The 23,148-nt window shown below is 47.5% G+C and overlaps 1 protein-coding gene across 2 annotated transcripts in view; it reads left to right on the top strand.

Annotated features, from left to right (window-relative positions):
• Positions 1-20,001, top strand: part of LOC142585112 (trithorax group protein osa-like) — a 196,677-nt gene extending 176,676 nt beyond the window's left edge. The window contains exons 13-18 of one of the 2 annotated variants that reach the window (XM_075695631.1): positions 417-864; positions 2,617-2,697; positions 5,093-5,357; positions 8,205-8,273; positions 11,361-11,653; positions 16,312-20,001. In XM_075695631.1, coding sequence (XP_075551746.1) covers positions 417-864; positions 2,617-2,697; positions 5,093-5,357; positions 8,205-8,273; positions 11,361-11,653; positions 16,312-18,558 — 3,403 coding nt within the window. In that variant the 3' untranslated portion in view covers positions 18,559-20,001. The remainder of the gene's footprint in view (positions 1-416; positions 865-2,616; positions 2,698-5,092; positions 5,358-8,204; positions 8,274-11,360; positions 11,654-16,311) is intronic. The other variant, XM_075695632.1, reaches the window with a different exon arrangement.
• Positions 20,002-23,148: the final 3,147 nt, after the last annotated feature.

The following is a 23,148-nucleotide window of genomic DNA, read 5'->3' on the forward strand; positions in this document are numbered from 1 at the left end:
TCAAAATCATTGTGGCCTTGGGTCTGACGAGAGTGAATAATGCATGCCAGGTTTCTTGGGGCTAGATTTGGGGCGTGAAGGTCTGGCATGACTAAGTCTCTTTGTAGCACAAAAAAAAAAAAAAAGTTGTTCCCCTCCCTAGTGATGGATGTTTATTATTAACATTGCCAAGAGGTGGGTGATTGATGTAGTGAAACGGTCGCTGACGCTTGTGCCTATGCTGTGACCACCAGTCCAGTATCCGAACAGTCAGTACTCTGTGTTGCATCTTCTCGCTTCATTGTTCAAGATCGTGGTGGTTCTTGTTCTTCATCTCCCATGATTGTAGAAGAGAAAGAGCACTGATTCTGAAGGCTTCCTTTCTCCCCTTTTGATATTGCCCGAGTGAATGACAAGTCAATCAATTGACCTTCCAGGTACGAGCAGCAGCAGCAACAGCAAGCACAGCAGCAGCAGCAGCAACAGCAGCAACAGCCACAGCAGCAGCCGCAGCAGCAGCAGGGGGCGTCTGGGGGTGCCCCACCATCGTCCCAACCAGGTGCGACGGCAGCGCCCCCACGGCCCCAGCCACCCCCTTCATCCCAGATGGGCGCGGGACCTCCGAGTGCTGCGGAGCCCCTGTACCAGTATGGCTCCTCCGCAGCAGCCACAGGTCCCACACCCCCATCACAGGCAGTAGCAGCAGCGGCAGCAGCAGGCAGCTACCAGAGCAGGCCCTACCCACCAGGCCCACCAACCACGCCGGGCCAGGCACCACCTTACTCCACACCACCGACCCAGGGGGTTGCCCCGCCACCACCTCCCCAGGGGAGCACCCCCGAGCCCTACCCTCCAACCAGGGTCCCCCCAGAACAGGCCTACCAGGTAGGGGCCCCTCTTTTGCTTTGGTTGGAATGCCACACTGTTGCTTCTCTCGGTTACCTGGCACTGCGACATGCTTTTTGGGATGACATTACCATATTGGGTTTGGGCCATGGGTGAGCCTTGACAGGCCTAACCGTGAATATACATTTATCGTCTTCATAGCAACATGTGACAGCGAATTTCCTCTGCACCACCAAACTTATGTGAACACCACATTGAAGCGTAACGTAAAATGCGGGAACATTACTGAATGGCAACGTATCAAATGGGAACATAATATCTAGGTGTCACTGGGATTTTGGTTATGACCGCGAAAACACTATGTAGCAGCCGTGAAAACTCCACTGCGGAGAACCTATCAATGAGGTTCTATCTTATAATGTGTGCCTTGTATCAGAATCATGAAATTGATTATGTGAGGGAACTTTTACTGCATACTGCAAGTTACTTAGCTGTGCGTGGCGTCGGGTTTTTCAGATTTTGCAGGCTGTTTCCCCAAGTGACGCACAAAACTGAGCCAAAGTGCCTCTTTAATTGTGTATTAACTTCATCATCACTGCATGATTGAGGGAGGAAAAAAATGGAAAAATTTTTGAAGATTACAGTCCAGCGCTCTAGTGTTATGCCTAGGCCAGGTGACGCCTTACGCAAGTTAATTCCGGTCATCACTGAATCTCGATTTGGAAAATACAGAGAGTCTGCATGAAAGCTTCTGAGACGTGTTCAAGAACTCTCTCCTCGTTATGGCCTTTTCTTGCTATGCAAATAATGTTGCAGGGTCGCTGCTTGCTTCTTTTTCTCACACCATCATATGCATCATCGACTTTTTTCCACATTGTGGCTGTCTGCCTAGCTGGCTTCTCGCTTGCCATGTGCACTCTGTTGCTTTTGGTGTTGAGAAGTCATGTCATAGCGACAGGCACAGAAACCTTGTGTCTGCTGTCCCCTAGCTTCACCAAAAGGATTTAATGACGACTTTCAGAAACATGTCTTCGTTACTGGTAATAATTGTGATTTATTAAAATTTTAATGTAGAAAGCTTTGCTAGAAAGATAAAATGAAGGAATATCGAGGCTGAGATAGCATATCCACTGCATCCTGTACTTCGTTTGGCGTCGTGTGTTGAAAACACATCAGCATAGAAGTCAGAGTGAAGCTTCACCCTCTTGCACAAATAACAAAAAGCAAATTCACATGTTGACTTTGCTGGCAGACCAACATGGAAAGAGTGAAAAAAAAAGCAAGAAAAGAAAAAGTTGGGACTATTGTCGATGGTTTTCATTGTTAAGCGAATAGCTTGAACGAATGAGTAAGTGAGCGAGAGAGGAAGAGAGTGGACGAATGAGAGAGAGCAAGCGAGAAAGTGAACAAGATAACTAACATTTTCCTTGCTCAGCCCCAACCATCGACCGCCAACCAACCTAAAAGATGGCTGAAAGAGTTAAATATTGCTGTTCGCTCTGAAAACCAATACCTGGAGGCTGCGATTGCAGGTTCTCACTCGCCATCCAAGCTTTCTGGGCCTTTTTGCCAGCCTGCGGCTTTGCAAATGCAGCATCTTTTATGTTGTAGCCACAACTCCTCTTCTGTGTATGTGTGTGTGCTTTGTTGTTGTTGCTGTTGTTGTTGCTACAGTTGCTGTTGTTGGTGCTGTTGGTGCTGTCGTTGCCGTTGTTTATTTTTTCCACTGTGCTCTGCTATAGTTTGTGTATCTTTATCAGTATGGTTCCCTCCCTCACCCCCACCACTTAGATGGCCCGAGGTCCAACCCCTTTACCCCCAAGATCAATACCCAAGGCTCCTCCTGCACCCCCTCATCCTCCTCCTCCACAAGTAGGTAGCCTGCCACTGCTGCTGATGAGGTTGAACTGGCTCAAAGGGTGGCAGAGATACTGAAACTGCGACTGTTGCTTCCTTTTCCTTTAAAAATTAAATGCAAAAATCCACAGGTATGCTTTGACACACACCTTGTGTGACCTAACGTAGATGGTAAGCCTCAGTCTAGAACCAAACGTAGGGTGTGAAAGTGTCAACCTCTATCGCTGTCACTGCAACCCTCCCTACCTCTTGCCATCTGAGCTTCTGAACATGTCACTCAACTTCCACAGAGTTGGGGCTCATTCACACCGACGATTAACACAGGCTACACAACAGACCACAGCTGGCAACGAAAGAGTGGCTCAAAGCACCTGATGTTCACGCAGGCAAGCGCTACCTGCCAGTCGTCACACCAAAATGTCTTTCATTTGATGACGTTTACAGCTGGTCGTACTGTGATTGCCGCTTAAAAATAAGTGTCGGCGTACACAGAGGTCGTGTTCCTGCACGTCTCATTTGTTCAGAAGCTTTGCGTCTGCAATCGTAGAGCTGAAAAATCTAGCAGTGAGCAACTAACCCAGAACAGTCTCTTTTCGTCAAAAGAGACCGTTTGCGGCCCGCTTTGTTGCGTGAATTCTGTGAGTTGCCAGTGTGAATGAGCCCTTATTGGTAGGAAACTGTGTGTTAAGGCAAGTTGGGGCAAGTTGGGCAAGCCTGCTTGTGAAATTTCTGCGTTGTGTCCTTTTGGAAGAGTGACAACGCAGCAGCAGTTTTGGTGTCTCCACCCTTCTGGGCGGTGTGCTTGTTTGTGCAAGTGTGCTTTAGCAAAGCCAGGGCATGTCCTGCTCATCATGAGCCGATGATGAGGCCTACGAGTTTTATGTAGCAAGGATTCTTTCTCTCCAACTCTATTGATTTATTTTGATGCCCAGTGCCAATTGCATGCCTGCTTTGCCAATTGCCAAGGACAAAGGGCTAAGAAAGAATGGAGAAGGAAAAAAATCCTTTACAGAAAACAACCCTTCGACCCACCCCTTGGCATGTTGCATCTTAGACTGGCGGGTAGCTAAAGTTGCTTTGGTGTGGCCCTTCTGTTTGTGCAAATCAAAGGCCTAGGCACCCAGCCACCCTATTTTCGTGCTGTGTATTTGTATGTGTGTGCCTTGTATGTCTGTTGTTGCATGTGTGTGTGTGTGCTCACCCATCATAAGGACCATGAAGTAGAAAAATATAGAGATTGGTGGCTTTAACTATTGCATTTACAGATATGTCATTTGTAAACAAGTCAGAAGCTTTGCAAGTATGAAAGGATACAGAAATTCTGGGTTTGTTGTGATTCTTGAAACCCTTTAATGCGGAGCAGTCATTTTCGAGGCTTTCAAGAGCTTTGAATTTTTTTTTTTTTTTTTTTTTGTGAAAGCTGCTACAAATCCTGCAGCACAGAATTGCCATAATTATTCAACTGTAGCAGTATACAGTAGTCTTACGTTAATTTGACTTCGATTTCTCATTCGGTTCAGGGACTTGTGAAAATTTGGGCAAATACTGCCAAATGAATTTGTGTTGTTTTGGTGTTTTTCTGCTTCTTGTATAATTTGACCCGCCAGATAACTCAACCAATTTCGTTGGTCCCTTCATGATCGAATTAACTGAATTCGACTGTACTACAAGATGGCCCATTTGGGTGTGCTCAGTAAGAACGCGGGAAAAAAAAAAAATCTATCCTGTCTCGAAGAACGAAGCGGGAGTGGTTGAATTGTTGCATTCAGCTGCTGTACTAGGCCATATATATATATATATATTTTTTTTCAACTGTAAAGCCTGTCTTTTGAGAACACTAAATTATGTTGCTTTGTAGCATTCTGCTGCAATTATATGTATGGCCTCCTCCACTATGTAAATTCTTGCAGAAATTATTTGGGAGAAATAAAAAAAAGGAAAGACTGGTGGTGGCAATGCCACTTCGGTATTGCCACACAGCTCTCCGTTACCCCATCAGTATTGTCATTGTCCCAAATTAAAAGATTGAGGCATTGCTTCAATTAGAAAAAGGCTAAATTGCACTTGAGAGAAAGCAAACTGGAATGTCATAACATTGGCCTGCTGCTGGGGCACAAAGATGGCAAAAATTAGGGAAGACATCAACTTTGTGTTTCCACTTGAACACACTGACGTTTCTGGCTTTCCAGACCTCTGCTTTTGGAAAAGATGGTATATTATCAATTTAGAAGCGTAAATTTCTGGCACAGGTGGCCCATGCACTATTTTGGACGGGCAATTTGTCAGTCTACCTTGGCCTGGGTTACTGCGAGTACACGTGCCTAACTGTTGGTAGCTTAACCGAGATGCCGGAAGCCCCGCTCCCTGTCTCTTTCTTGGTTGAGTGTGTGCTCTGCGTTTGGTCCCACAGATGTACCCTGGAGGTGGGCAGCAAGTGTACCCGGGGGCTGTCACGCCTCCGCAGGGTCAAGGGGGGCAGCCACCACCTACGGCGAGCAAACCTGGGCCGTACCCGCAGCAGTCTTCCGTGCAGCGCGATGCCCCTTACCCCAAGCGTCATCCGGACTTCATGAAGCCCCAGGAGCCTTATCCGCCCCCACCACCGCACATGGGTGCTGGGCCCCCCTATGTGCCACCCCAGCAGGCACAACCACCGGCCACGCAGCAGTACCCAGGTGTGTGTCTCATGCATGGGCAGCCGAGCGAATAGACTGATTTTGTGATGAGTTGCACTGCACCACCTGTGCTACAAAGCACGCTGAAAGTAGTAGCAGTAGTAGTACAGTAAAACCTCAGTAACAAAACCAAGAACCGCTGTCCAAATTGACTGTTTGTCGAATTATCAAAGGTATGAAGAAAAACACCAAAAAAATGCTTTCTCTGTCAATACGCTTTTATTTGGTGAATGAATCAGCAAACCATGCTTCTGGTTTGCACAAAATCATGGGGAAGCTGCAGTTGTCGTCATCTTGTGACTGATTAGCTCTCGCAGCAGTGAAGGCATCACGAGTTCGCAGTGGAGCTCCGGCGTATATCTTTGTCCGATACATACCTTTCGCTACTGCGCATGCAGCCCGATTATATTTTTGCCAGTGAGCCTGTTGATTGTCCATCTACTGCTATGTAGTCTGTACTCTTCACTCTTGACAACTTCCTCCATGTTTGGGACATTGTGGACGCGGCCATTGCACCGAGTCAAAATGATGCTTCTGTTTGCCGCAACCGCTGTGGACTAAACCGTGGCCGCTATCAACACGATCACACATGCTGACTATGTAGGTACAAAGGCATTCGGCCAATTTGGTGCTATGCGCTGCGGTAAATGCAAGAGTAAAGGCTACAAAGGCACAAATAGGCATGATGAATTACAACATTCTTGTCGTTAAAGGGACACTAAAGTGAAAAATGATTTCTTCTGCATCAGTAAATTACCTTTCTACAACACCAAATACACCACTCTTACAACGACAAGACGTTTGGCAAGCCACAAAAAGCGCAAGAATGAAATATGTGTGGCGATGCCTACTTAAGTTCTCTCGCACCTGGTGGCTGTGACGTCATGAATTTTTATGGCGTCTTCTAGGGTCTACTAATTATATATAGCGGTACAGATTGACTGTGTTGTATTCTAAAGGAACCAAATATTGAACATGGCAAGTTTGGGAACCTTTACTCAGCCAACGCTGCCCAAATGCGAAAACATACTTTGGAATCCCCGACGTCACGCTGACGTACCGGCGCTGGGGTTTCGGCGCGAAATTCAAGTACCAATACTTGGCACGTTAGGCAAGCACAAACACATCTCGCTTGATGGCTGCGGGCAGTCGCTGTCAGGACGCAGGTGTGGTGAAGAGCGGCAGCGAGCGAATTCCCCTGCGTGCTGTTTCTTGCTCAAGCGCACACGAAGCCATCGGCTTTCTCGGGTCAGCCAGCGTTCGAACCAAGTGTAGATTTGCCTCCAAGATGGCGCACGCACGACTGCATTGAGCCGCCGCAGCTGGAGTTGAAGAAGAGATGCGCACTATCCTGCTTCTCCCCAGCGCAGGCACACCTCCCCGCTCGCCTTCTTGCGCTCGTGAGAAGATGGTGCGTACCCTCCTACTCCTCCTTTGTGCGCACGAGATGACATCACCTCATAAAGCCACCATCCTTCTCGACTTGCCCTCACACCTACAAAATATGGCGCAAGGCCACAATGTTTTCTTGTTTGGACTTTGTACAAAACATCATGGGGACACTGATGGAGGAAATTTGCCTGGAGTGTCCACATAATGGCTATCACAATAATATGTCCGAATTAACAAGAGTTTTATTCCGTTATATAGTGCACACGGCCTACTGCGACCAGAGGGTGAAGCCGAATTGTCCCATTTTCTGAATTGATGAGGGTTTGAATCTACATAGGTTTACTGTAGTAGCCAATAGAAGAAGCACGCGCTCTGTACCACGACAAACCCGTGTAGCCCTCAAGATGGCAATAAAATTGTTCTGCAGTAAGAGCCGGGGTTGAGGACATGCGCCCTTGACTGTCCCCTTGAATTCACTGCTGAAATCCTCTTTGGCATTCTTCTCAGAATTACCCTCAGTATTGCCTAGCACCCAAACACAGTAGGAAAGCAGCCAGGGCAATGTTGCCACGGAGTCTGTAGGGCACATGCGCGCTGAATGTAGTGAAACCAGCAGCGAGACCTGTCCGAAAGTAGATCCATGGAAATGTGGTTGATTGTCCAAACGATTTCATTTCAAGGTAGGTACACTTGGTACGAACACAGGGAAATGTTTGGAGACCAAGAGTGTCACTATTAAATTTATTTTGCTTCCTAGATGCGTGCGCTGAAATAAAATGGAACATGTTCCGATTCCGGTCTGCACAGCCGTGCCACGTATCTTTCCTTGTTGGTGTAGTCTTCGAAGCTTTGCTCATGACTGCATGTTATACGTTCTGACATTCTTTGTGGATGTCTCTCTGAATTTAAAAAGCGCTGTCAAAATGGTCAAAAACTGGTTGTGTTTGTTGTTCATAGCACTGCTGTGAGCTACGAAAGTAAGAAAGAAAATTCAGTTGCAACTGTGTTGAGGGAAGGCACAAAGACCCTATGCTCCGTTTCATTGTACATAGCAGGCAACACTGCTAAGGCTAGAGTGACTAGTTTCTACAACTGACAGCTGCAGCGCTCTGCTTGCGCTTGCGTCCAGAACATAGTATGCCACATGCTGGAAGCACAGAAGGGCACAAATGATATGCAACTTGATGTAACTATGCATCTACAAGTGTTAGCTCTAATAAAGTAACTATTCTGTGGAAAGCAATGCATATCATAAAGAACTGCACTGCGAAGTGCACAGAATGAGAATTTTATGACCGTCTACTTCTGTGTCGTTGCCTGTTAAGTATGAAACGGAGTATAGTTCCTCGTAACCTCTCACGAGACGTAGAAGTAAGCTTCGCAGGGGCTGAGAGGTTGTGCCCTTTTCTCTTTCAGTCTAGAGACCTCACTATGGTTGTCTTTGACTTTGCACAGACCGCAGCCAGTACCCTTACCGGCCGCCTCACATGATGACGCCACCTCCTTCCTCTATGCCACAGCAAGGTGAGATCCCTCTTGGAGGCACTGATCGGAGGAGGGCACGGGGAAAGCTCCAGTATAGATTTGTGTGCAGCAAGCTGCAATGTGTAATGCGATTCAAGTGCTAAAGCTGCAGTGTGAAAAAGTTTACCACGGTGCCTGTTTGCCTGGAGGTAAAATGTAACATCGGGTATGCATCACATGACAACCCTAAAACTGGCCAACACAGGCAGGATGGTGTTCCATTTTGCAGCCTGTATTTGCTCGAATGTGTTGGTTTTGAGTGCAAGTCTTGCACTACTTGGCATTTTTGGCTTGTTTGTAGAAGTGGCTTACAAAAATGCAGTAATGTGTGCTGCTAGCAGTGGCACATCCCAAGGGGAGAAGCACAGTAAACAGACATGCTGCTGTTCTCTGCTCCCTGGTTTCGTATGTTCTTGGTAATAGAGTAGACTTCTGCTTGTTAGGCTCTGGTTAATTCGATCTTTTGGTTAAAGGGACACTAAAGGTTACCAGAAACTCAAGTTAAAGTGGTAGAGCAATGTTCTAGAACGTCTAAGGCGTCAATATAATCGCGAACAGAGCTTTAGTAACCGAGAAATTGAGGTAAATGCATGACACGATTTGAGACCCCCCAGCGACATTCCGGTACTAGCTCGATGACGAAAGGACTCCTCATAATTTGTGTTACTAATACTCAACTACTCGTATTAAAAATATCATTTCATTCGATTATAAGACGGAAAAAAATGGTACTTGTCTACGTCTATTTGATTCTAAGAAAAAATAACATTTTGACGTTACCCTTCAGTAATATGGGTGTTCGAAAGGTTTCGTTTTCGCTCGACTCTGCGCGCTAGACTCCGCGCCGCGCACACTTTGGAGTTTCAGTAGTTTCGTTATCGCATCGTGCTGTGAGGGTTCTGCTGGCTCGCGAAACTTTCATTTGGAACAAGCAGCGAGAATGCCACGTGCATGTGATGTCGTGGGAAGCCCTCGTTGCTTTCCCGCTCCGGAGAGCCGGTGTCGAGGCCGCCGTCGTAGTACGCAACGACGCCGGCAGTGTGAGCCCTCAGCAGCAGGACGCTCTCGTCGGTGCTCAAATCGCTGAAGTTGAGCCCACCACCGCGAGCCAATCTGTCGGTGTCAGGGTCCATTGCGACGAGCGTCGAAGTTAGCGTCATAGAATGAAGTACCAGCTTATGGGCGTCTTGCGCTGGAGTTTGAGGTATAGTAGCGGCACCTGGTGGCGGTGCGGGAAACGACATCTGGGTCGTGCCAGCTTGGGTCGTAATGAGCCCTGGCTGTGGCGAAGCACGTTTCTAGGCCGAGTTTTGCATCGATTCGCACATTTTTATGCCCTATTGCGAGTGCGAAAAGGCTCGTCGTTTCTCATAGACCACGCCGACCACGCTGCGAGCTCGCCGCAGCCTATAGTTTAACGAAAACGGACTCTCCGTGTGCCGTGGGACGTAATGTGGGGCATAATTCGTTTCTCCTTCCGCTAGCCACCATACTCCCGCTTTCGCTCTGCTGTCGGCTCTGTCTTGGCTCTGTTTCTGGCCGCGCGCTCGCGTTTTGCGCAGAAAAGCCGTAGCACCGTCTGCGGACGCCGTTCTACTCACCGATCTCGTAACGTCACTATGAGACCATGATGTCAGTACTCTTCGATCGGAGGGCGGGCGATTTGAACTGCGTTAGAAGAACGCGGACGCTTCAGAACGCATTTTCTCTTAAAATAAGTCTCTCCTTGGCACGAAACAAGCGTTTCGAGGTTTCTGTGATGGTATTTCAACAGTCCACGTTGACTTAATAGTAACCTTTAGTGTCCCTTTAAGTTGATCCTAGCCGAAGGTCCCGGCCAGCACCCGTGTATTTCTACGGGCCAAACTTTCATTATATTGATCCTAAAAATTAGCCCTTGTCAGACGGTTAGAACTTGACCAGTCAGTATGCACACACCTGACCCCTATGGTGACCACGACAGTGGCCCCTTCAGTGGCAGTCTGTCTCAGCGCAGTGAATGCATTGAATAGACATTCTCTCTTGTCAGAAACACCCATTTTTGGCCTGCCCTAGGGATGTTTCCTAGCATTAACACCAGCTCACAATGTTTCATTATAGTATTTACCTGGTGTTAATGAGCAGCTTCTACCTCTCCTTTTTCAAGATTTGGCCAAAAATTACCTGCATGAGTGAAGTTGGACATGCAACAAAAAACTGCCTTTACAACATTCTTGTGCTTTGCCGCATAATACTGATGTATTACGGTGAAGCTGACTTTAAGAACCTGCCACCATTGTGCAATTTTTCTTTTTCCAAAAAGAAATGTGTGTGTGTGTTAGATTTCATTGTTTAGGAGCATTAATGTCATTTATACCTTAGTTGAGGTTGAATTTAAAAACTAGCCACTATTGTGCTATCGTTTTTCTTGCTAAAAATACTGGGTGTGCTCATTTTCAAGTTTGATTCAAGGGTGTGTTAGAATCTGGAATATACTGCTATTGAATCGGCAGTGTATTTCGGAATTTTTTTGCCGGCATGTGGTTTAATTAGAGCTGCCGGATAATTTGAACAGCTTCGTCGGTCCCGTCAGTATCAAATTCGCAAAAGTTGACTCTGTGAGTGTGAATTTAAGAGTGTAAATTTAGCAAGTGTGCGAGCTATTTCGTGTGAGTTAATCGTTCATTTACACATTGGTTCCCCATGGTGGAAAATGCACGAGGAATTCTGGTTTAGTGTTCTGAAATAAACTGCATTGTGTAAAGAGTTGTTATATTTATCCACCTGGTGGCTGCTCCTGACTGTTCCTACTCCTTCGCTTGCAGTTTGCTGTGTGCGTTGCACCGGCATGCCCGTGTCTGCTCTTTGTTTTGTTTCCCAGATGGCAAACATCACAGGCTTGTGGTAATTTCCGAGCAGCTTGGTTATTGCAATGAACGTCCTTCCTGCGGTGCTGCCATATTATGTGAATTTCTTGTTTCACATCTCATGTTCAGCTGCAGTAGAGCATTGTAGCCAAGTGAGGTGTGGTGCATTACTGTTGACCTCGTACCTTTCTTCTGCATCTGATGCCTGTGATGAAAGCAGTCCCTGTTCGTCTTTGTCCAGGCTGGGGACGTGGAGGAGCTGAGAGCCAATACCGCGGTTACCCAAGCAACGCTTACCCCCCCCACTCGGGGGCCCCCCCTGAGCGATGGGAGGGGCCCCGAATTGGAGATGGAGCACCCCCTACGGGGGCATGGGGAATGTCAAGGGGAGCACCGCCAGCACAGGGGGAGCCCTACCCACCACAGGGTCCCATGATAGGCACAGGGGGTCCCCAGGTGAATGCCATGGGCCACCACAAGATGGCTGCTGCCTACGCTAGGGACCGAGCGTACCCGCCTGCCGGAAAGATGCCGGTGCGTATTCTTGCTGTCTCGGTGGGCCCTTCCCGCTTGCAGAGCACGGATAGTAAGGGCTTGTTTCTCTGGGCACAGTTGGAGCAGTGTTCGTAGCAAGGAAACGCACTCTCTTAAAATATAAGTTTGCACCATTTGGGGATTATCTTGTCCCACAAAACAATAATCATCTGCCTTGCTTGCATTTCCTTCCTTGAAAACTGTGCTTGCTACTTTCGAGTCAACAATGCAATGTCATGTTAATAGCATGCAGTCTATTCGTGACCTGGAACTGCTGAGCATGCAACATTAAAGAAAAGAAAGGCGCGCAAGATAGGTGATGATTATTCTTGTGCGATAAGCCCGAAAGGGGTGTGCAAGGTCACTACTGGGGGGCAGGTTAACAGATGAAATAGACAATGCATTTGCCAGAGCTAGATCTCATTCCATTCCTAGCCGTTTGGGATTCTTCTCTATGAATTTCTTTAGTTGACATGTGAGAGTGCTTTTGCAACTCGATGTGATTTCATTTCTAGGTATTTGTGATTTCTGCCCTGTGAGTTAGATTAGTTTGGATTTGAGAGCACAGTTGTGTACATGCCAGCCATGCCTGTCTGTCAGTATGGGATATTTCACATGGCGCGATTGGGGCGAAAATAAATTGTTCTGCCACGCACATCACAGAACGATTTTCGCTGACAGCTTTCACATGAGTCTGCGACAGCGCTATTTCCGTCGCAGCGACACCCAAGGTTGCCCCCCTACTCACGAAGTATCCACGTCTGCATCATCAAATAAAAACAACATGGGAACTAGTCAGATATGAGAACTTTTTTTTATTGCTGTATTTACTCGAATCTAGGCCGGGCCCAATTCTAAGACGACCCACGAATGTCCGTAGCCAGAAAAAAACAAAAGCAAGGAAAAACTTACTTCGAATGTAGGCCGAACAAAAAAGTGAGGACAGTGCTCACAAAATGAAAACGGCATTTATTTAATATGGATATGCCGAGCTCACTCTACGTTAGTTATCATCACTCCTAGCCTCGTCGCTATAGCACAAACCGCACGCACACTTTCGGACACGCGCCTATGCATGCACAGACAGTGCGGCACGGCTTGCACACATTGAAACACAGCACTACCTCAGTGAACAGCTCCTCTATGTTAGCACACGCTTATTTTCTTTATCGCTGTCGTCTCCTCGTTGCGGCACATGCAAAAGGCAATTCCCGTTGCTCCCTCCAATGACGGACGTTTTTCTCATCGATGCCGAAGTCCCGTCCAGCTTGAACGTTTGGCGTTGCCTCTGTGGCTAGCACAACTTTTCGTTTGAAAGTGGCACTATAGTGGCATCACCTGTTTGGTGCCATTACGATAACGCCACACTATGGGCCCCGCAGCATGCCAATACGACCCATAGGTCAAAATAGTGACGTTGCTCGTGTACTTCAGTTGGCTGTTGGCACGGCTAATAGCGGCTGCAAAACTGGCCTTTCTAGATGGCGCTAGCAATGGACCATATTTATCATTTTCAATTACAAACTGGCACGTTTTTTAAGATCTTCGACTCTAAGCCGAGTTTGGTATATGATTATTAAAAAAAAAACTATCAGCCTAGACTCGAATTGATAGGGTATTTGTAAATGGAATATCGTATTTGCTTGAATCTAATGCATACTTTTTTCTTGATAAAAAACAGTCCAAAAATTGTGTGCGCATTGGAATCGAGTACGGCTCTAAATCAGTGTTACCATATCGCCATCAGCATTTCGAAATGCCTACCTTGCACACTACGCGCTTCCCGTTTGTCTTCCTGCGAAGACTGCGAAGACACGCCGAGTGTTCATCATGATCCCGCAGTTAGATAGAAAGTGATCACATGTGCGGAGACGGGCGGAAATCGGGTCGTATCACGGGCGTTTTGAGTTCCTGAAAATTGCATGTGCGACTGGAGCAAACAGGAAAAGCATTCTACTCCAGCAGCTGCTGCGTAGGCATGGCCACACCGCCCCCCTATCTTGAAAGCATTCTCCGATGGAGACAGTCTACGCATCTAGACACTTCATGTTCTCGTCGCTTAGTTCACGTTGAAGCGAGAGGCCACACAAAAGTCAATTCGCTCGCTCCTGCTACCGCGCTTTCGCACTCCAGCATTCTGATAAAAAGTTTTCGTGGTCATTGAGTGAGACATGTTCATGTTTGCTCATGCGCGCTTGACACCATGCTTGTTAATTCAGTTAGTAAGCGAATGTTTAAAAGTTTATACAGCCAACAAAACTACCATCCTTACGTTTCGTATAGCTGTCTGCTAATTTGCTATCGCATTCAATGTTTTGTCTTTCGGGTGAAACTGTGACTTTCTTCTATTTATGCCAACTTTAGTGCATTGGGAGTAAATCTTTGTTTTTCCAAATGAGCTAAAGTTTTATTTCTGTATGAAATAATGAGCGGCGCTACTGTAAAGGGCTTTTCTCTTTTTTTGGTGATGGAAAACGGGTGCGTGTTACAATCAAGGGCGCATTAGAATCGAGTAAATAGTACGATAAGGGCACCATTCTTCAATGTTTAGAAGCGTTGAGACTACAATCCCTTAGTCTGCAGCACCTGTATGTGAAACGCTGCACCACACCACAAGTATGAACATTCAACTTGTGCGGCGTCGGTGGGGTGGTTTCATTTAGCGCACTCTAGTTTCATTGTTGCAGTACAATGGAAGCCACAGCTTTTCTCCTGTTTGGAGTATTTGCTCCTGCAGAGGAAACTACTACAGTCGACTCTCATTACAATGGACCCTGATAACCCAACAAAAAAAGTCTGTTTTATCCAAAGTCGAGTAATTTCCGAAGCACCTCAATTTCGAAAATTTCATCACCATGTCTAACAACTCTGTATTGCAAAGAGTGAGTGACTAATCTCCAAAAGCAAAAAAAAAAAAAAAAAAACACAAGTCCCAGTTTCGCCTGAAAGGCGAGACATCGATTGCAATAGCAAATTGGGCAAGATAAGCGCGGCAGCTGTAGCAGCAAGTGAACTGACCTTTGCACTGTCTCTCACTTCAGCGTGAACTAAATGTCGAAAGCACAGCATATACGAAGCTGCCAGCACTGGGCACACTTTGTCCACATCGCAGATCGCTTTCAAGATGCAGCGGCCACGCCGTAAGCAGCAGCCGCCGGAGTAGAACCCCGTCTCTCTCACCTTGAAGGCGGCGCGTTTCCTCCCTGCCTTTCTCCCTTGCGCACGCAACATTGAGTTGCGATCGTCGGCTGACCCTTGCAAGTCAGTTGTGAGCCCATGTTGACATGGCAAAAGTATGTTTTATATGCCTGATTTTGGAAAAAATTGCCGCTAATTTCATCTGCTTTAGCTGATAGTCAGTTGTAGCGCAGTCTGTTAAAACTTTAAAAGTGAGCTTCATTGCCTTAATACAATAGGTAGAACAAACTAAGGCTGAAATATGGTCCGTTATATCCGAAAGTCTGTTCTACGTGGGTCCGTTGTAACGAGCGTAGACTGTATGAGTGTGCAGGCACCTGGCACAATTTGTAGCAATAAAGAGGTTGATGACTGAGATGCTCAAGTGGGCATGTGCCATATGTTGAAGGTGACGTCCGCTCCTGACTTGTATAGCATGCAGCTTCTCCTTTTAAAGGAATTGTGTGAGCTGGAGAAAAAAAGATTGTTCATGAAGCTCCTAAGACTTGGGCGCTGGTGGGTAAGCCCGATTAAAACATCATTAAAACTGGTGCACGACATTTCTCTGCTGAGTTTCCAACACGTGGTAAAGCAGGAAAGTGCCTATTTTGACAGCGCTTGCCATCGAAATACACTGTCCGAGCGTTACGCTCTATTGAGAGGAGTTCACAATAAACTCCACAAGTTAGAGTGTGAAGCTGGCCACATGTTGCCCCGCCCACATCGCGCTGATCGCTGCTGTTCAGCGACGGCACGACCCACTTGTTGGAATCCAGGCGTGAAGAGCCCTAGACGTCGCGGCAGTCGCTGTACGACGCAACTCGCTGTGTCACGGAGTGAAAATCGTGCCATGTGAAACAGCCTTGTGATGGACCCGCAAACAGGGGCCAACCTTAGTGTCTCGAGAGCACACGGTTCAAGGTGGCAAAAAATGGAAGAGATCCTGTTGTGTGCAGGCCGTTGTCACTCCTCTCTGGTTGCTGGTTGAACCGGCAAAATTAAATTGTAGTAACAGAGGAAAAGAACTGGCAAAAGGAATAGGGGTTGGTTGTGCTTCTGGATGCCTTGCAAAAAAAAACTTAGGCTTCAGATTTGGGCATTTCTCAAGACTAGGGCAAGTGCTAGACTTCTAGATGTCCTATTTCTTCAGATGAGCTCAAGAAATCTGCTGGTGCTGATAAATACTAACTGTCTTGTTGGTAAGCCAACTTTATCCTTCTGAAGTTGCTGTGGGGAAAGACATAAGGTCCAAGGAGCATTTCACAAACCTGCCATGTATCGCGCTGGGGAGCTTTGTAATCGTTGTCAGTGGTTGAGCGAGTGCACAAGGTGCAAGTGAGGCTAGAGGATTCTTAACACCATTTTTCACTGCAGTGACATACATATTGACTTGGTCTTAATTGCACAATCACATGAAGTGGTGACTGTCAGTTTCATGAGTTTGGGGGAAGCAGCTGACAGGTTTTATCTCTTGTGTGCAGCCGGGTGGCCCCTATGGGTCAGCACCGCCCTCCCGCAAGGAGGTGGTGTTTCCGCCGGACAGTGTGGAGGCGGTAATGCCCGTGGCGACCAAGCGCCGGCGACTCTACGCCAAGGATGTGAGCCCCCTGGAGGCGTGGCGCCTCATGATGTGCCTCAAGTCCGGCCTGCTGGCAGAGAGCACCTGGGCCCTGGACGTGCTGTCCGTGCTGCTGTACGACGACTCGACCGTGCTCTACTTTGGCCTGTCCCACCTGCCGGGCCTCCTGGAGACACTGATGGAGCACTTCCGTCGATGCCTGTCGCTGGTCTTCAGCACCTGTGATGACCTGGAGCTGGGCTACGAGTCCAAGGCCGAGAAGGAGGAGGTGTCCGAGCCAGAGCGGCCCTGGTACCTGCTCGACAGAGATGCCCCGGTGAAAGACCCACTCGAAGGCCTCATTGTACCCACTCAGATTGACATCTGTGACCGCATGTCTGTGTTGACGGGGCCCAGTTTCACTTGGCGGACACGGTGTGGCAAGGCAGTGCGTACCCGTCCCGATGACGATGGTTCACTACATGTTGTCGACGGGGAGAAGCGCTGGGATGTGCACGAGGGCTTCACCGCCTCACCCGAGCACTGGCAGTTAGGGGGTGGCGAGATTACAGCACACATCCAGACTTGCTTTGAGAGTGACACGAACAATGTGCGTTTTGTGCGGCTGTTGACACCATCAAAGAAGAACGTTGAACGCAAGGTCAATACTTCACCACAGAAGTTGGTAGCAACGACGACAACAACAACAACAAACCAGGACGAGCCCCGCTCCAAGCTGTCGGAGCTCCTAGCCAAGCAGAAGGCGGCCAACTGCAAGCGAGATCCTGTGGTGCTGATCGAGGACATCCGATCGAAGATAAAATTGGAAGCTGGCAGGGTGGACCATATCAAGCAGGAGGTAAAGGAGGAACGGCATTCGAATGACAGGAAGCGAGAGGAGGAGAAGGAAGAGGCTTCCAAGAATGTAGAGCACAACAAACCAGAGGCAGAAGTGGTGCAGGAGAGCGAGACAAAAACAGAGGAGGCGACGACGACACCAGAGGCTGTTGAGAGTGAGAAGGAAGAGGAGGTGGTGCTCAGTAAAGAGGGTGATAGTGAGTGTCGGACCGAGGAGAAGGTGTTTCCACGGCTTCGGGATGAGCGACCGCGAAAACGGCCTCTTCCGGAATCTTTGGAGGAGGAAGCATACTGTCGTGACGAACCTTCACTGTGTGTGGTGTCTGAGGCCCGGGAGGCCTTGGGGCGCCGATGTGTGTGTATCTCGACGCTATTGCGCAACCTGTCATTTGTGCCCGGCAATGACGCCGAGATGTCCAAACATGCGGGTCTTTTGGTGGTGCTGGGGCGTCTGTTGCTACTACGACACTGGCATGCCCCCCGGCGGGGTGCACCACGCCACTTTGACCAGGAGGAGAATGCCCTGGATGACCACTGCAGTTCGCTGCTAGCGGAGCGTGAGTGGTGGTGGGACTGGTTGCAGGCACTGCGCGAGAACACCCTCGTGTGCCTGGCCAACATGGCAGGACAGCTGACTCTTGCACCCTTTCCCGAGGAGATATCATTGCCCTTGCTGGATGGGCTACTCCACTGGGCGACGTGCGGATCGGCCTGTGCACGGGACCCACTGCCTCAGAGTACCCTCAGCCCCCAACGACTCGCCTTGGAAGCCCTGTGCAAGCTGTCGGTGCAGGAGTCCAACGTAGACCTGCTTCTTGCCACACCCCCTTGGAGCCGGACTGAGGCTCTCCTCGGACAGCTGGCCCGATGGCTAGGCCGTGGACAGGACCAGGTGCTTCGCGAGCTAGCTTTGGTGCTGCTTTCGAACGTGGCGCCAGCAGGAAGCGGTGCAGCGCGTGCGGTGGCACTACAGGGACCGTGCCTCGCCCACCTGTTGGCCTTTGTCGAACAGGCGGAGCAGAGTGCCCTGCAGGTGGCCAACGCGCAGGGAGTGGCAGCGCTACGTGACAACCCCGAGCTGATGGGCACCACCCTGGACATGGTGCGCCGCGCAGCTGCGACCCTGCGCTGCCTTGCCAGGGTGCCCGACAACCGGCCCCTCTTCTTGCAGCTGCAGCCACGCCTTCTCGCCCTGGTCATGTCCCAGATCCTGGACCAGGGTGTTGCGGCCATCCTGGCTGACGTGCTCTTTGAGTGCTCACAGCAGGTGCCGCCCTCCTCCTCCTCCCAGTCGGCAGCGGTCCCCTCCTAGGATAGTGACCACCCCTCTATCTTTCTCCCCACCCCAACCACCCGCTATTTATTATTGTTTCGACGACCCCCCGCTGTAGATAGGCCCCCACTGGGTTGATGACGACCCTCCTTCCCCTGCTCTAGCTCGTGGACTGTTGTGGGCCAGAGGGGAGCAACCCGTTCTCCCGTCGTGGTGATAAACTTGTACAGACATGCTGCTCTCTCGCCCACCCTCCTTGCTGCCGGCCTGGCGCGCACACACACCTCCTCTCCCTAGGGGATGGGGGCAGCCGCTCATTTCAAGAAGAAACAAGGGGGTGGTGGCGGTGACAGGCGGCCCCCCTTGGCCCGGGACGGACAGACGTACAAACGGACTGGCTCGTGTCGATCTGATGATTATGTGTGTGTGTAGGGTCTCTTTCTTTTTTTTTTTTTTTTGCGAGTGCAGCAAGCAACATCATCCTTGTTTTTTTTTTCTTTTGTTTTTTTCCCTCGTCATTTGATATGGTATGAAGTGCGTGTGTGTAAGTGTGTGTGCGTGTGTGCCGAGCTTTATACCTTGTACATGTCTGACAAAATGAGTGAGCTGCAAATAAATGTACAGGTGAGAATTCTCTTTTCCCCCCTTGAAGAAAACTGATCCCTCGGGGTTCATGGCACTTGTTCTGAAGAGAAAAAAAGGCGGCTGTGTAATTTTTTAAAAAAGCAGTTTTCTTTTGCGGTAGAGGTTGGTGCTTGGCATTTGAACAGTACTTTTTGTTTTATTTTATTTTAGGTAACTCTGTCGCCCGGTAAATAAATTCCTACTGTTTACTTGCAACGTGTTGTATTTACTAGTCAAATGAATCATTGCCACAAAGCTAGTAATGATAATTGTTTTCTTTATTTTTTTCTTTTCTTTTTTATTATTTTTTTGAACGACGTGGGGGAGGGGACTTCTTGACTTGTTTTAAGGCTCCTCCTGTGCTTAAATTTTTGCTCTCTAGGAGAGTCTGCCATAGTTCTTGCATTTGGAGGTTGCAGCAGGGGCAGTGTTGTTATCAAATGGACTTCTTCAAATTTTTTTTTTTAATTCTTCATTCTGCCTTCCAGCAGCCATTGTTGTTGCCCCCCTGTCATGCGTCAAATTTTTTTTTTCTCCATGTTCGCTCGCTCTCGTCTCCATTCATTCCTAGAGTGCCGCACACAGTGGCAAGAACAAAAGCACAATGGTACTTACGCCAAAAATCCAAAGTGAGGATGGCCACAGGACTTTTGACTTTTTTTTTTCCTTAAGATTCTTCTGTGAGACGCGAGAACTGGGAGGGGGCTGAAAGGACAGCTTTGTCTGCAATGCGCAGAGTTTTTGTACTTCTGTGTCCAGAGTATTCCAGGGCTTGGTCAAGTTTTTCTTTATTGTGGGGATGAAGTTGTACAAAATGTATGGAAAACTTGTAAAATAAAAAATGACTTCAAAAATGTGCTTGAAGTCCGTCCTTACTGTGTCCCTTCGAGGCGCAAGTTTTGTGCAGGCAGCCTCACCTTGGACATTACATGCGTAGTTTCCTATAGTAGAAGCTGCTAGCTGGCGCTGTGATCGTTCAGCTACCAAAGTCTTGAATAATGTGGGAATGACAGGAAGTACACGGATTTGTCAGATGTTTGTGCTTTTGGTTTCATTCACTACAGATTGGTTGCCTTTATTATTAGTCTAAACTGCGAAAAAATTCTACTTTTTAAAATGCAATAGGCAATAAGTCTCCTCACTTACGTACCGTATCTACTCACATGACCGCACTTGTCAAAATAGTTGCAACAAATGCAGGGGTGCGATCATTACGCTGGTTAAATTTCTCGCGAAAAGAAAATTTTTTTTCATCCCGCATTTGCTGCAGGATGACAACTGGTCAACAAACAGGCAGCTGCTGCTGTATGTAGTGCGGGACACCAAAACAAAAATGACAGCCGGCAGAGCAAGCCGAATGCATAGAACGATATTTTTTTCCTTTTCGTGAGTACATTACGTGCATTGAAACAGTTTCTTCCGTATCAGTATTGAATGATATCGGCAAGGCTGTGGCAATAACTGAACCACGTCCACTTTGAGGGGACAGTAACGGACATGGGCATGCTTAGCTGCCAGTGACAGAAACTCGTGGTGGGTGTGCTGCGAAAACTGTGCCATTTGTCTTCACTGCTATCCTAATACGGCACGCTTCTGCTAAGGGTGGGTGAATATCTTTGCTGTGTTACAAGCATCAGTGTATGAACAGGGTACACTTCTAGTGTATCAGTGTAAACGTGGCTACTATTGCTGCTTGTGATTTGTTGCGTGCCCACGAGTGCAGACGAGAAGAATCGATAATGGCCTTTTTTTGTTGTTGACCACAACCATTATAAAGCCTACAAATAATAAAGCTAAGGCAAGTTTGGTTGTAGCTTTTTCTTTTTTTCATGGAAGTGTGGAAAGTGATGAAAGGAATAAAATGGGGCCTTTGCTTAAGAATGTGGTGCGTGCAGACCGCTTGGTATGTCTTGAGTCGTTTGCGTAGCATTCGACAGATGGTAAGCACGATCGTCATTAGCTGGACTTAGCGCACGACATATTGCTGTGGCAAGTTCGGGGTGTAATCGTTACACTGGAAAGAAAAATCAAATTTTGACGACAAAATTCATGGATGCGACCATTATGCCAGTGCAATCATTATGCAAGTAAATACGGTACTAAACGATTTATCTGGGTTAGCTTGCAGCTCCTCTAGACACTAGCGCTGCAATTCACTAGCAGCCCTCTTGCAATTTTGCCAGGAAACTACACTTACGTGGGGAGGAGCCCATAGCTCGGGCTCAGGTTTGGATCCCTATTCAAATACTTAAACTACTAAGTAGTGGCTGAGCAATGCCGAGTTTGTTGCATTCTGATGGAGTGTAGTGACTGTTGGCTACGGATTTTTGTTTGACAAGCTCGCATACGCCAGTTTTCGGAGCCTTAAGTGAGTGCGAATGATATCAGCGTAGCTGGAAACGCCTGGCCTCATGAACAACATATAAAGTGGTTGACTACAGAACCTCTCATTTTATGTCTAATACCATGGTTGCCAGGTACTGGGGCGGAATATTGCATTTTTGCCTCAATTTTTGGTAATGCACAGTTCATGATTTCAAATATTCGAGAAATGTTCGTATATATGAATAGTGGCTACAGTCGGCGTCCTTTAATTTGACCCTGATGGGGATGACAAAAACTGATTGAATTATCAAGTGGGTCGACTTAATTGAGAAAAAAAAAATCGCTTACCAATATTTGCCTTTGAAGTTGGCTTTACACAATACAGTTATGTGGTGAAGCAAACCAAGCATGGAAGGGTGCTACAGTTGTGGGACATAGCACATGTTAAATGTCACATGCATATGCATTGTCTCCAGTCAGAGTACGAGCATCGAGGCGCCTAATAACTTTACTGGCAAGCCTTCAGAGCTTTGGACAGACCCCCCACTATTTTGTTGGCCCTAAACGTCCCCTTGACTAATTTTCACTCCCACTTCTCGGTGAACGGTGTGTGCGTGTGCATATAATTTGGGGAACGCCTACTAGGCCTTGTTAACGATCTCGTAGACTAGGCACGAATGGTGGGCGAAGCGAGGCTCCAAATCGTCACAAGAATGTCTGAAGCAGCTCTGAATGGCTGCCAGTGTGTTTATTTGGCGTTTTGGTTGCTAGTACTGTGACCAGAGACGGCGCCTGCACGGACGTCTAATTTAGAAACACGTACCTATCCCTAGAAAGTGACCCCTTACTGTTCTTGGTATGCTTCATTGCATAAGGTGGCTGTATCGTGGCGAAGCTGACCAGTCAAGTTAAAAGTAATCGGTGAAGGCTAATCTTGAGATTGAAATAACGGAAGTTCGGGCCCAGTGAAATTTATGGGTGCCTGTCGGGATAAACTAATGCATAAAATTAGAGTAACCGGAGTCGAATCACCGGAAGTCCGCTGTATTTGATTTGAGGATTGGTTGGACAATATTCTATTTGTTAAAAAGCTTAGCACATTTGCAATCTTAGTAATCTGCAATGAAAACTTTCAGAGTATTGTTTAATGTGTGCTCTAAGATTCAGCTTTGTACATGTGATGATACATTGCATATATATACATAAATGCAGAAGGAGGTCCCTTAGACTGGAGAATTAGCGAGACCTGTTGCAACAGAAGTGCTTGTTGGCCTAGTTTGTGGTTGCTAAAAGACATTTTTTGCTGCAAGCTGAAACACGCAAGCCTTTTGTGTGTGTCTTGCGGCAAAAAACATGTCTTTTAGCAAGACCTGTTAGGTTTTACATAGGTGAATAACATCGTAGTGAACAGTGGTAAGTGCAAAAATAATAAATTCTACAAAATATTGATGCGTACAAGGAATAAACATACAATGACAATATAGAACATGGAAAAGCAGCCAGCACAAATAATAAAAAAAATCGTGAGCTTAACAAGTATGAATGCAAGTTTGTTTTAAATATACCTGCAGGCATAGAATTACAAAATGAAAAATTTGCAGTAGACGCCGTAATTGCTCCCCAGTATAGGTATGAGGAAGTTATTGAATGTTGCAAAGGGACTCAATTGTACACGAGGAA

Source organism: Dermacentor variabilis, chromosome 6 (assembly GCF_050947875.1).
Source record: "Dermacentor variabilis isolate Ectoservices chromosome 6, ASM5094787v1, whole genome shotgun sequence".
Lineage (NCBI taxonomy): Eukaryota > Metazoa > Arthropoda > Arachnida > Ixodida > Ixodidae > Dermacentor > Dermacentor variabilis.